At 41.9% G+C, this 10,362-nt stretch overlaps 1 protein-coding gene and 1 long non-coding RNA gene across 3 annotated transcripts; both read right to left on the bottom strand.

Moving 5' to 3' along the window:
- Positions 1 to 2,114: 2,114 nt before the first annotated feature.
- LOC123148750 (uncharacterized) lies at positions 2,115 to 7,397 on the bottom strand. The gene is made up of 2 exons (XR_006474108.1): positions 6,845 to 7,397; positions 2,115 to 6,501 (listed from the first exon to the last, which is right to left on the bottom strand). It is a non-coding gene; the product is annotated as an uncharacterized lncRNA (long non-coding RNA).
- A 102-nt stretch (positions 7,398 to 7,499) lies between these two features.
- LOC123148740 (uncharacterized) lies at positions 7,500 to 9,755 on the bottom strand. Of its 2 annotated transcripts, XR_006474100.1 has the most exons (4): positions 9,081 to 9,755; positions 8,082 to 8,274; positions 7,891 to 7,973; positions 7,500 to 7,711 (listed from the first exon to the last, which is right to left on the bottom strand). XR_006474100.1 is itself a non-coding variant. In XM_044568232.1 (2 exons), exons 1-2 carry the CDS (start codon positions 9,191 to 9,193, stop codon positions 8,810 to 8,812), a joined length of 312 nt encoding a protein of 103 aa, XP_044424167.1. In that variant the 5' UTR covers positions 9,194 to 9,755; the 3' UTR covers positions 8,286 to 8,809. The 2 variants fall into 2 exon arrangements, 1 of the variants encoding a protein (XP_044424167.1); XM_044568232.1 differs by lacking the exons at positions 7,500 to 7,711; positions 7,891 to 7,973; positions 8,082 to 8,274 and adding an exon at positions 8,286 to 9,008.
- Positions 9,756 to 10,362: the final 607 nt, after the last annotated feature.

Raw genomic sequence — 10,362 nt, 5'->3', positions numbered from 1 at the left:
TATTAGAGAGCGAAGATATTTGGTCTAACCCAGAATGGATATCACAATCAACATTCAGTCTAGAATGCATAAGATTATGAAAGGTGTAGTACATGAAGACATTAAGAACTGGTTAAGAAGCACGAATGAAACATAAATGCAATAAGTTTCATATAACGTAACTTGAGGATGAAGAAATAAACAATTAATATGGAAGGAAGAGATTTTAGAATCATATAGTATGTTGATGGATGTATTATGAAGAAACTGACATATCCATGGGCGCTGAATCGAGAGAAGGAACAGATTCAGAAATCTGAATCTGTGGATCTGTAAAAGAAGTTCATTGCGAAAGAAAATCATGTTCCACAGTTGCCGATACATAATCGTGTGATGACTGAATGTTAGTAACATCCAAATCGTCAGCACATACGTGAGATGGTAAAGAAGACTTTACATCAGATGGTCTGAGTTTCACAAATCTGCATCGATGCATTGGCAGATAGAAAGATATGAGAGGCCTAGGTGAGTAAGCAAGAATACTCGCAGAACGGAAGGAGTAACAGAAGAAATTACCTGTCGAATTGCAACTTTAATCCATCAAACTCCCCTCAGAAAGATCCCATATTGATAGTGCACAGAATACCCACGGTAGGTGAAATAGCAAAGGAAAGAAAGTACATGAATGCAAAGGGAATATAATGCATCAGATGAGAGAAGATGGAACAACAATGGTGATGTACAGAAGGAAGAAGAGTTTGTCCCGATTAATAATGCAGAGACAGGAGGAAGGAGATGAACAAGAAGCAAAGAAGTCAACATATAAGGTCCACCTGTGCTCATAGAGGGGATAATACAACAGTACGTACGACGTATCTGTAGAAGACCAACATGTATACTCGATGTATTTCAACGTATTAATAGAGTAGATAAATTACAGTGGTTTTCAACAATTTTCCAGTACACACAAGTGCACGAACCACAGCGCACGCACCTAGTCGGCCACGCAGGTGCGTGCCCCCCCTCCCACTTGTGTGCCCTTGCACATTTTCGGATGGCTTGGTGAAGAAAGACAAAGATGCGAAGATACACATTTGCAATAAAATTTGCTTCATGCTCATTTCATTAATTGGTGTTCTTTTACTTGTATAATATCAACTATTATTTTCTTTCGTTTGTAGGTTTGCCTGGACATCCTGCTTAATCTTTGCCAAATTTTTTTTTGCTTCCTCTAAAATTTCATCATCTGTGGTACTGTCTGAATCATATTTGAATTATACTTCAGTTTGTATGCATGTAAGTATTGGCCTAATGAGTTTTGGATGTATAGTTCCATTTGAACATTTGGCATTTGATATAAGGGTGCTCACTACTTGTACGTACATACGTGCATGCCTGGCTAAGAATCTGAGTGGACTATCACGTTTCACGTGACATATGTGGTAAGCAATTCAAACTAATCCAAAAAAAAGAACCCGAGTGGACTTGTTGTTGCCATTTCCACTGTATCCAGCAACTGCAGCACACACTTAACTCGGGACTGACTACATCGCTAAAGCCAAGGGTTAAACGTATCCGATGGCCCGAGGTGTTGCAAGTTTAATTTCCTCCGGTGTGTGTCGTTTCCAGTTTCTACTTTGTAAAATATGAAGCCTCGCCCTGATATACATTGTGCTGTGCATGAGTGACAGTTCTAGCTCGAGGGATGTCCCAGTTTGCATAATTATTTCTTTAGTTGCCTATAGCTTGCTGGATGTGAAGTCTGTATTTCACATATCATCGGTTTTCAAATTATGTTCATATTTGATGATAATTGTAGCATCATAAAATGATTTCTATCTCCAGGTTATCTCCAACATTGACAAAATATGAGCCTAAGTTACACCTCACTAGTGGAAATCTCAAGGAAGTTTCCATGTATGGTGGTAGTGTGTGTTCTGTTTATTTCTTGCAACCTATGCTTGTTTTTGTGATTGCTGTGTTTGGTTGAACACCATGTAGATGAAGGGTTAAGCCGAGACTTTTGTATTCAAGAATTACCAGATGAAAAAGCAAAAGACGGCGTAATTTGTTATTCAGCAAAATGTACAGCTGCAATTTGACACGTGCTTGTTTTTTTTTTTGAATGAAAGGGGTTGCCCCCCCGGCCCCAATTTTATAGATTGAAGCAGAAAACAGCAGTCACAACCAGATCAAAGTACGACTAAAGCAACACACCAGGAGGCTACGCTACCTAGCGCTCGAGAGCAGAAGTTCTCTCCACCGAAACATGAAGAAAATACTAGGTAGTACTTATTACATAACCAGAACAGAAGAGAGAAGGAAACAAAGCAGAATCTTTGACTCGCGCGGCTCTCATGCCCTCCTCCCACAACTCACTTCCAGGCTATCCGCATCAGCTCTCCATGCCATTTGTCCAGCAGGAGGATGCACCTTTGCAGCAGAATTGCTTGAGCATCGTCGCAGAGAACCTTCCACTGGTGCAAATAACAGCTTAGCTTTGTAAGAATGCAGTTCACGTCTCTCCATTTCTGCCCCTGAAAACAGAAACCATTTCTTAGTCTCCACAAGCTCCATAAGGAAGCAGCAATAACCATGTTAAACACAGGCTTTTTCTTATGTACTTGCCAGAAAGCAAAAATATCATCAAAGCTAGCAATTCTATCAATTTCAAAGAAGTCGGATACAAATCTCCACACATGTCGAGCAACTACACAGTCAAACATCAGATGTTGAACAGACTCGGGCTCTGCACAAAATAGACATGAAGGATCTTCAACCTCCCTTCTTTTGGAAAGGTTATCCCTGGTCAGGATTTTATTATGAGCACACAGCCACAAAAATACATGTATTTTCTGAGGGCATATGATTTTCCAAAGATCATCTTTGATAGCAGAAGCTATCCCCCCAAAGTTTATACTTTTATAAAAGGATTTCACAGAGTATAAACCATTAGGCTCTAAGGACCAAATTGGCATATCAGGTTCATCTGATAAAATGCACTGTTGAACAATCCTAGACAGCACATCCCATCTGTTCATCCCATTTTGATCTACACATCTTCTAAAAGACAACTTAAGTTCTCGACCGTCCCACACCTGAGGCACAGTACATTCCGTTTGGTTACAAATACAGTACAAGTCCCAGAATTGCACCTTCAGGGAACATTCCCCAACCCAGGTATCGTGCCAGAAGCTAATTAATTCACCATTGCCTAATTTCCATCTGTAGAAATTTTTAGCAGCAGCTAAAGCCCAAGTGATGCTCTTCCAAAAGGTAGAGCCACCATCTCCCTTTGCCCAAAGAATGTTAGGAGTATTCACTCTATACTTGTACTGGATGATTCTCTTCCAATCAGCATCAGATTCATCAAAGAACCATGAAACAACACGACAACAAAAACAGATCGACCAAGCACAATTTGGGTCAACAATACGAAGCAAGACAACTTGGACAACCAAAACACACCAAACACGACAACTCGGACAACCAAAACCATACTGAGAACCCAAAAAACTGAGAAATTAGAGTGTTTCTCATTGATTTCTCCACACCCTAATCTGGTAGGCATATTATATCAATAATAATACGATGAAGGAAAATAGCAACGATCCAGATCATATTATGTTTGTTCACGAGAGTTTCTAGACTACTAACATTGTACTGTAAATCTAGTTGTTGACTCTTATAACATTGTACTGTAAAGCTAGTTATTGCTTGTAGCTTCATCCTAACTAGATGTTGGGGCGCACCCTTGGCGCGCCTCTTGAGGTGGAGCTGTGCGCCCTTGTATTGTGGGAGCCCCTCAACGCCCTTCCTACAGAGTATAGGTTGGTCCTCTGCTAATAGCAAATTAATAGTAGTTGGTTGTCAAAGTTATTTGTTTTCTTTTCTGTAGAGAGGCTGAAAGCTTGAAATGAATCAACATTTTTCATGCCATTTAGATCAAAACTAAAAACAAAAACATCAGCACCTACAGAATTCGCATGACACATTATAAATTATCTAGCTAAGCCATTGTATATATTAGCTAGACCCCCTGTCAATTTGTTAAACACCTTCGCTGTCACCCACTAAGAATATTTTTGTCCTTGCTCATTCTCAGACCACATGCTCAATTATTGGTAAACGAAATCACCTTCAAGCTTGCTGCCCAAACTCCAAAATGCTTCCTTAAGATTCATGTTATATATTGGTGAAGTTAATATTCCAGAGGGCCTTCAGAAGGTTTGACATATAGACTCCTTCAGGAGGGCCACTTAACAAAGGGATAACAAGAAAAAGTCACAAAGTGTTGATGCAGTGCAAAACCAATAGGTGATCACTCTGGATCGACAAAAAAACAAAAAATTGGTCTCTTCACACTTCTGTGCACATGCTTAACAAAGACCACAACCTAATGCATTGCATCAACTGGAATGAAATAAATCACGTTGGTTAAATAGTCAATCTGTGTTAGTGGCAATGTTCATTTGTAAATAAAAAAAAACAGAACACAAGTACCCCATACTATGCCCAAGCTAGATGACCCACACAAAATAGTATCCTTCTCTTTATGTTGTAGTCTGCATATCCAAACCAAACCAACATACCCCACAAAACTCTAATAGGAATGCAAAGCTGGAAGCACCTGAGCATAAATGTCTGCAAGTTTGGCTCCTGAATCCTTCATAAAGCTCTACAGCGCAGCTTATACAAACAAAATACAACTGGACCCTTGATAGGATCGTATTAAAGGCATCATAAATGCAACATAAGTACATATAGTACAATCAGGCTATGCAAACTTACAGCCTGAGATGCTTTCTCAGGTGTAGAAAATGCAACACAAGCAGACCCCTTGCAAACACCAAAAGGATATAAGCTTTTTAACCGTAAGGCATCAAAATGTTGTGCCATTCGATAGTAACTGTACTCGACTAACTTTAGTACATATACATTTAAAGGCACTGGCACAAACAAAATGGGACAAGTAACACACAGTGTTACACGGTAGACGGCACACACACAAATTGTACGCATGATAGAACATGGTAGCATACTGTCTAGTAAACGAACAAACATCTACTCCCTCCGTTCCTAAATATTTGTCTTTCTAGAGATTTCAACAAGTGACTACATACGGAGCAAAATGAGTGAACCTACACTCTAAAATATGTCTATATACATCCGTATGTGATAGTCCATTTTAATCTCTAAAAAGACAAGTATTTAGGAACGGAGGGAGTAGGAAAGAACATCCAATAAGGCCCAATAAAATGCTTAAAAGAAGATGCCGCATACTACCTAATCAACAAAGAAACAACAAAAATACAAGATTTTGACAAGCTATATAGCAAAAGAAAATGTGAGACAAAGGGAGTATATAGCAATAGAAAATGATAGAAAATGGTAAGTAATGAAGACATGCCGCACGACTGAAAAACCTTACAATACCTACAGAGACATAAAATCGACAAATCGTTGAATAGTAGTAGATGATGAGATGCCAATATCCTGATGGTAGATTGCATTCGAGATAGTCTAAATGGGCAAAAAATTGAGAAGAGATGTACCACAACCTGGTTATTTCATATCTCTCGCATTTATTTCATGTACCACAATTTTATGGAGCTCATTAATATGCATACACAGATGTACACTGAACAATATCAGCAAATCTACATTGTTTAAGTGCCATATATATTGTTCATAAATGCTGAAATGATCAAATATGTTTGGCATACCTTCTCCACTGCATGAATTAATATATTGACAAATTAAGCTGCACTCTAGTTTTCACCAAAGCTCAAGTGATCACAAGATAGGTAGTTTGAGAACCATTCCAATGTTGCTCGAGAAGCATAACTGAAGTACTAAACATGCCAAAATATCTGGAGGTAAAGTCAGATTGAATACAAAAAAATCAATATGCTCTGGAATAATTACAAAACATGCCAAAATCTTTGGAGCGAGGTACACACTGAGTTAATTCACAAAAATCAATGCTGAAGAAGAATAACTGGACATGCCAAAATCTCTGGAGATAAAGCCTGAATGAATCGAGAAAATTCAAGCTGGTGGATGGAGCCATTGGCATACAACTAAGTTTTACCAATAAGGACATGCGCTTAAAATAAAGACCAAGTTCAATGCCATATGATATTACCAAAGCAGAGAATACCAAAGGAAACAAATAGATTGTTCTGCTACCTGATAAATACTTGATATATGAATCCGTAACATATTTACAATATCTCATAATGAGTGACTTTGATTTTCTCAGGCCTAAAAACAATAATTGCTGCTCAAGTACCAATATCAGCAACTCAAAAGGTTGTCAAACTTAAGATGGGGCAAGAGTTGTGTGGTATCAAAGGCCATTATGACATTCAAAAGAAAAGGATCACATTTAAAATTTTAGAAAACTACAAAAAAAAAGTGATATTCAGAAGGGAGATACCTTTGACATGAACAAGGTCACCATGAATCTTCAGGCAAGATTGACCAAATTAACTACATTTGCAAACACTCTCATTCATTCTGCAATAACCGATCACCTCTCTTGAAACTTAAAGATGCCAAGTAATTGTTCTAGTAGGTAATACACTGAATGCTAGAAGATAAAAAGGATTGTGGAGGATTATATGCTTATTAGAAGATAAAAAGTTCTAGTACATAATACACTGAATACCAAGTTTGGAGCAGCAGCATCTGCTTATTATGTCAGAAGATAAAAATGATTGTGGAGGACTATATGCTAGTAATTGTTCTAGTAGGTAATACACTGAAACAACACAAATAGACAAGCCTGACATGGCAAAAACAACTTTCAAAGATGCATCAGCAAACCCTACTCATGAAAGAAAGAGAATTGAAATGTAACCTTAGCGCGAGGAGGCTACGAAACTCGATCTCCACGATGACACCGAGCTTGAGGAGGCCGCTCACACTGCCTGCCACCCGCTGCCTGCTCGAACTCACCACGATGGCTGCCTTGGACCAGAGGGAGGAGGCGTCGGTGACGGTGAGGCGAAAATGCATGTATCAGTACTAATCAAAGCTGTACATGTTCTGCTGGCTTCACTACACCGGGCCTCGTCCACGGCCCCTTCCTCAGCGCGGCGGCGCCGCCCTAATCACCAGCTTAACTCAGCCACTGTGAAAGGAAATTATCCAAATTTCCTCTACAATGACCCTTACAGCTACTTTAACTTACCAAGCTAGTAGATAAGCACTATAAATCTACAGCAACAATAACAACAACAGGCTTAGACGACCACCAGACAATGTATATCTATCTGGCTGACGCACATACATGACGATGTTGTGAGTACATTTATATCTGTTAGTGCCCAGGAGGGGGGATGTCAGAAGCGCCTCTTCTGCTGAGGGTACCCGGGGTTCTGCATCCCCATCCCTTGATCTGCCTTCCTTGTCAACTGTCAACGTCAAGAAAATCAAATGACTTGTTGATGGTCAAAGCGTTATTCAAATAACAGTAGCTAGGAACGTAAGTGAAGTAAAAATATAGAACAGACCTGGTGTGGATGTGGATGAAACTGGCCACCTGCGCCTCTCTGCATTGGCATGTTACTGGGATTCATCCCAACCATGCCTGCTTGGGGCCCTGCACCAAAGGCACCCATGTTTGCACCAGGAGGCACTCTTTGCATACCACCCATAGGCTGTTGCATTCGCCTTGGGAGTGGTCTTGGTACAGGCTGGCCTCCGGAGGTCTGTTCCCTGATAGCTGAAACATGAATGCATCCTGTTATTATAGATCATAGCACGATAGTTCTTAAGAATATTTTGGTTCACTCAAAGTGGGACTGAAATAAATCTTCTGAGGGAATTAAACAAGAAACAAAATCTAATGCATCAGGGCATCATAAATATAATCAGTGTAACGGATACGAGGATTTCACGCACCAGTTCGGAAAGCATATCAACGGTGAATACTGCATCGAATTCATTGGCCTTCAGTGCTTCAAGAATGAAGTCACCAGACACATCTGGGAACATCAACGAGAGAGATTCCACCATGGCAAGATGACTATCAGCGTGACTTGACTCAGCTGCTTCTCCGTTTGATGATGATTCAGTAGAGATGTTGATCTTACCTACGCTTTCAGCATAATCATCAAAAGAAAGGGACTCTGGGAGTTGATACCCAACAGACTTGTCAGCGGTCTCATTCTTTTCAGTCTCATCTACTTGCTTCTCAGGGTCCTTCTTTCCTTTCAAGGCAAGCACGAAAGGAGCGGCATGGGAATCAACTGAAAAGACCGCTCCAGTGCTCGTGATTCAGCAGATCTATCAAAATAATCAAGGAAACATAAGTATTGTACGAGCAGCCGTGAACTCATGAGTCGTCTGTCATCATATCACAACATTTTGCATACATATCAAATTATGTCGAGAACGTAACTCTTTCGCTCTCATATAAAAACACTTCAATGAGTGCAAAAGGGTATGCATTATTCAAAGAAAATTAGATGAAACCCATCTCCACATTATTCATGAGCATAAGCAGTTGATTCTTAATGTGAATTATAAACTTATAATCCTCAGAACTCATAATATAAACATGTAGTAGCTTGTCAGTACAGGGTACACTATGTGTGGAAAATGTATCACATCTTAGGTAGAATGTATATACATCAATCAAAGATGATCAGACACTAGTACATCAGTATGTACTTACTTACAGCAGATTAAACTGATGCATACGTCTAACTTGACTGGCTAATTAAATATGTCCTGCACCATGGGAGATGATTTTGCTACAAGTTAAGGAAGAAATCTAAATCTCCATGAGTCGAAGCACATTCACTGCACAAGTTTTCCACTAATCTTTGATTAAAAAAAGCTTTCCACTAATCAGGTCAGAGAATGGAAAATTAAGATTTAGGCAGAGACGGAGCTTCTGTTGCCGGCTGAGTTGGTTGAATGCTTGTTGTTCCTTCAAATCTGTTCCTGTTGACATATCTACTGGATGAACAAGATATGTTGCAATTTTCTCGCCTGGCTGAGATGGTACAGGTGCACTGACCACAGAGACATTTTAGGCACAAGAGATGGGAACATCCTTCTGGAATCCATGGGCGAGCGGTACATACCTCGTTCCCTCGCGGAAGATTAGATGGGGATGTGTCGATCTTGGTTCCTCCGGCCCCATGCCCTTGCCGCCCAGCTGCTCGTTCTGCCTGCTGCCGACCCGTCTCCTCTGCATCTCCCTATGCAGTTTGCCCACTCTCCTTCCTCTGCCTCCGCCCACCGCTTCCTCTGCCTCGCCATCCCCATCTTCTTGCCCCGCCTCCTGGCCTCCAACTTCTCTGCATTGCCGCAGCCGCTGCTAGTCCACGCACCTCTGCTAGATGCCGAACGCCGACCACCACCTCGGCGGAGGCACCTTTGCCGCTGCTCACCTCACTGTTGTTGCCATGGACATGGGGCTCGGGGAGAGGGGGCGCTGCTTCCCATCTACCTTGTCTGATCCCGGTCGCCGAGGCACGGCACCATCGACCCAACGCCGGTGGCTTGCTCGCAGCCACCATATATGTGGATCAGCACGAGACACACGCCCCCGGCGACGTAGAGGAGGTCGGCGATCTCGTCCTGTGCGCCATCGTCGCTCCCTTCCGATGAGGCCACCCTGCATCTCCTCCTTCTCCGCTCTCAAGTGGCCGGCGCCTTGCTTGGACGGGGTAGATAGGGGCGAGGCGGCGGCGGCGGATGGGATGGAAACGGGAGAGATTTTGGGGAGAGGCAAAGGAGGTCGCGTGCGTTGGCAGAGAAGGAGGGCTCAACGCAATCTTTTATGTCTTTTTTTCTATATAGATAGACAAAACGAATGATATGGTGGGCCTGTCTATTTCTTTTTGTCTCGTAGCATGGCCGACGTGGAGTGCGCGAGGGAGCGGCCATGATGCACACCTTATTGTTTTGGATTTTGTCTGCACGTTAGACAAGGCCTGCAGAGTGTGGGTCACATCAGCAAGGGTTATATGCCGAACACCGTCCTTCCATAGCCCCCAGAAGACGTGGCGGGCCACATCATCGACATACTTGGCATCAAACTTGAACCGTTTCAGGGCGGCCTGCAACATAGCTTTCTCCTGGGCAGCCGTTGGCTCGAAAAGACCCTGCAACGCGCACAAATCAGAAGTGAACTCATTGGCATGGAACAAAAGGTGGAAAATTTATTGAGGATTTCGACCCCAGCTCGGCTTCGCGCAGGATTTGGGTGGGTACATAAAGGATGGAGGATTTGGCAGCAACGGTTCTGCCATGGACAACCCTAGATTTGGCCCCCACGCCGTGGAAACAGAGCGGTCGCCGTTCAAAAGGAGAGAGATCAAAGGTGGGAGAGGGAGGAGTACCGTTTTTGTCCCGAGATGG

This window comes from Triticum aestivum, chromosome 1B, assembly GCF_018294505.1.
Source record: "Triticum aestivum cultivar Chinese Spring chromosome 1B, IWGSC CS RefSeq v2.1, whole genome shotgun sequence".
Classification (NCBI taxonomy): domain Eukaryota; kingdom Viridiplantae; phylum Streptophyta; class Magnoliopsida; order Poales; family Poaceae; genus Triticum; species Triticum aestivum.
Note: the sequence above shows the minus strand (reverse complement) of the source record. Positions and strands in the feature narration are given on the sequence as shown.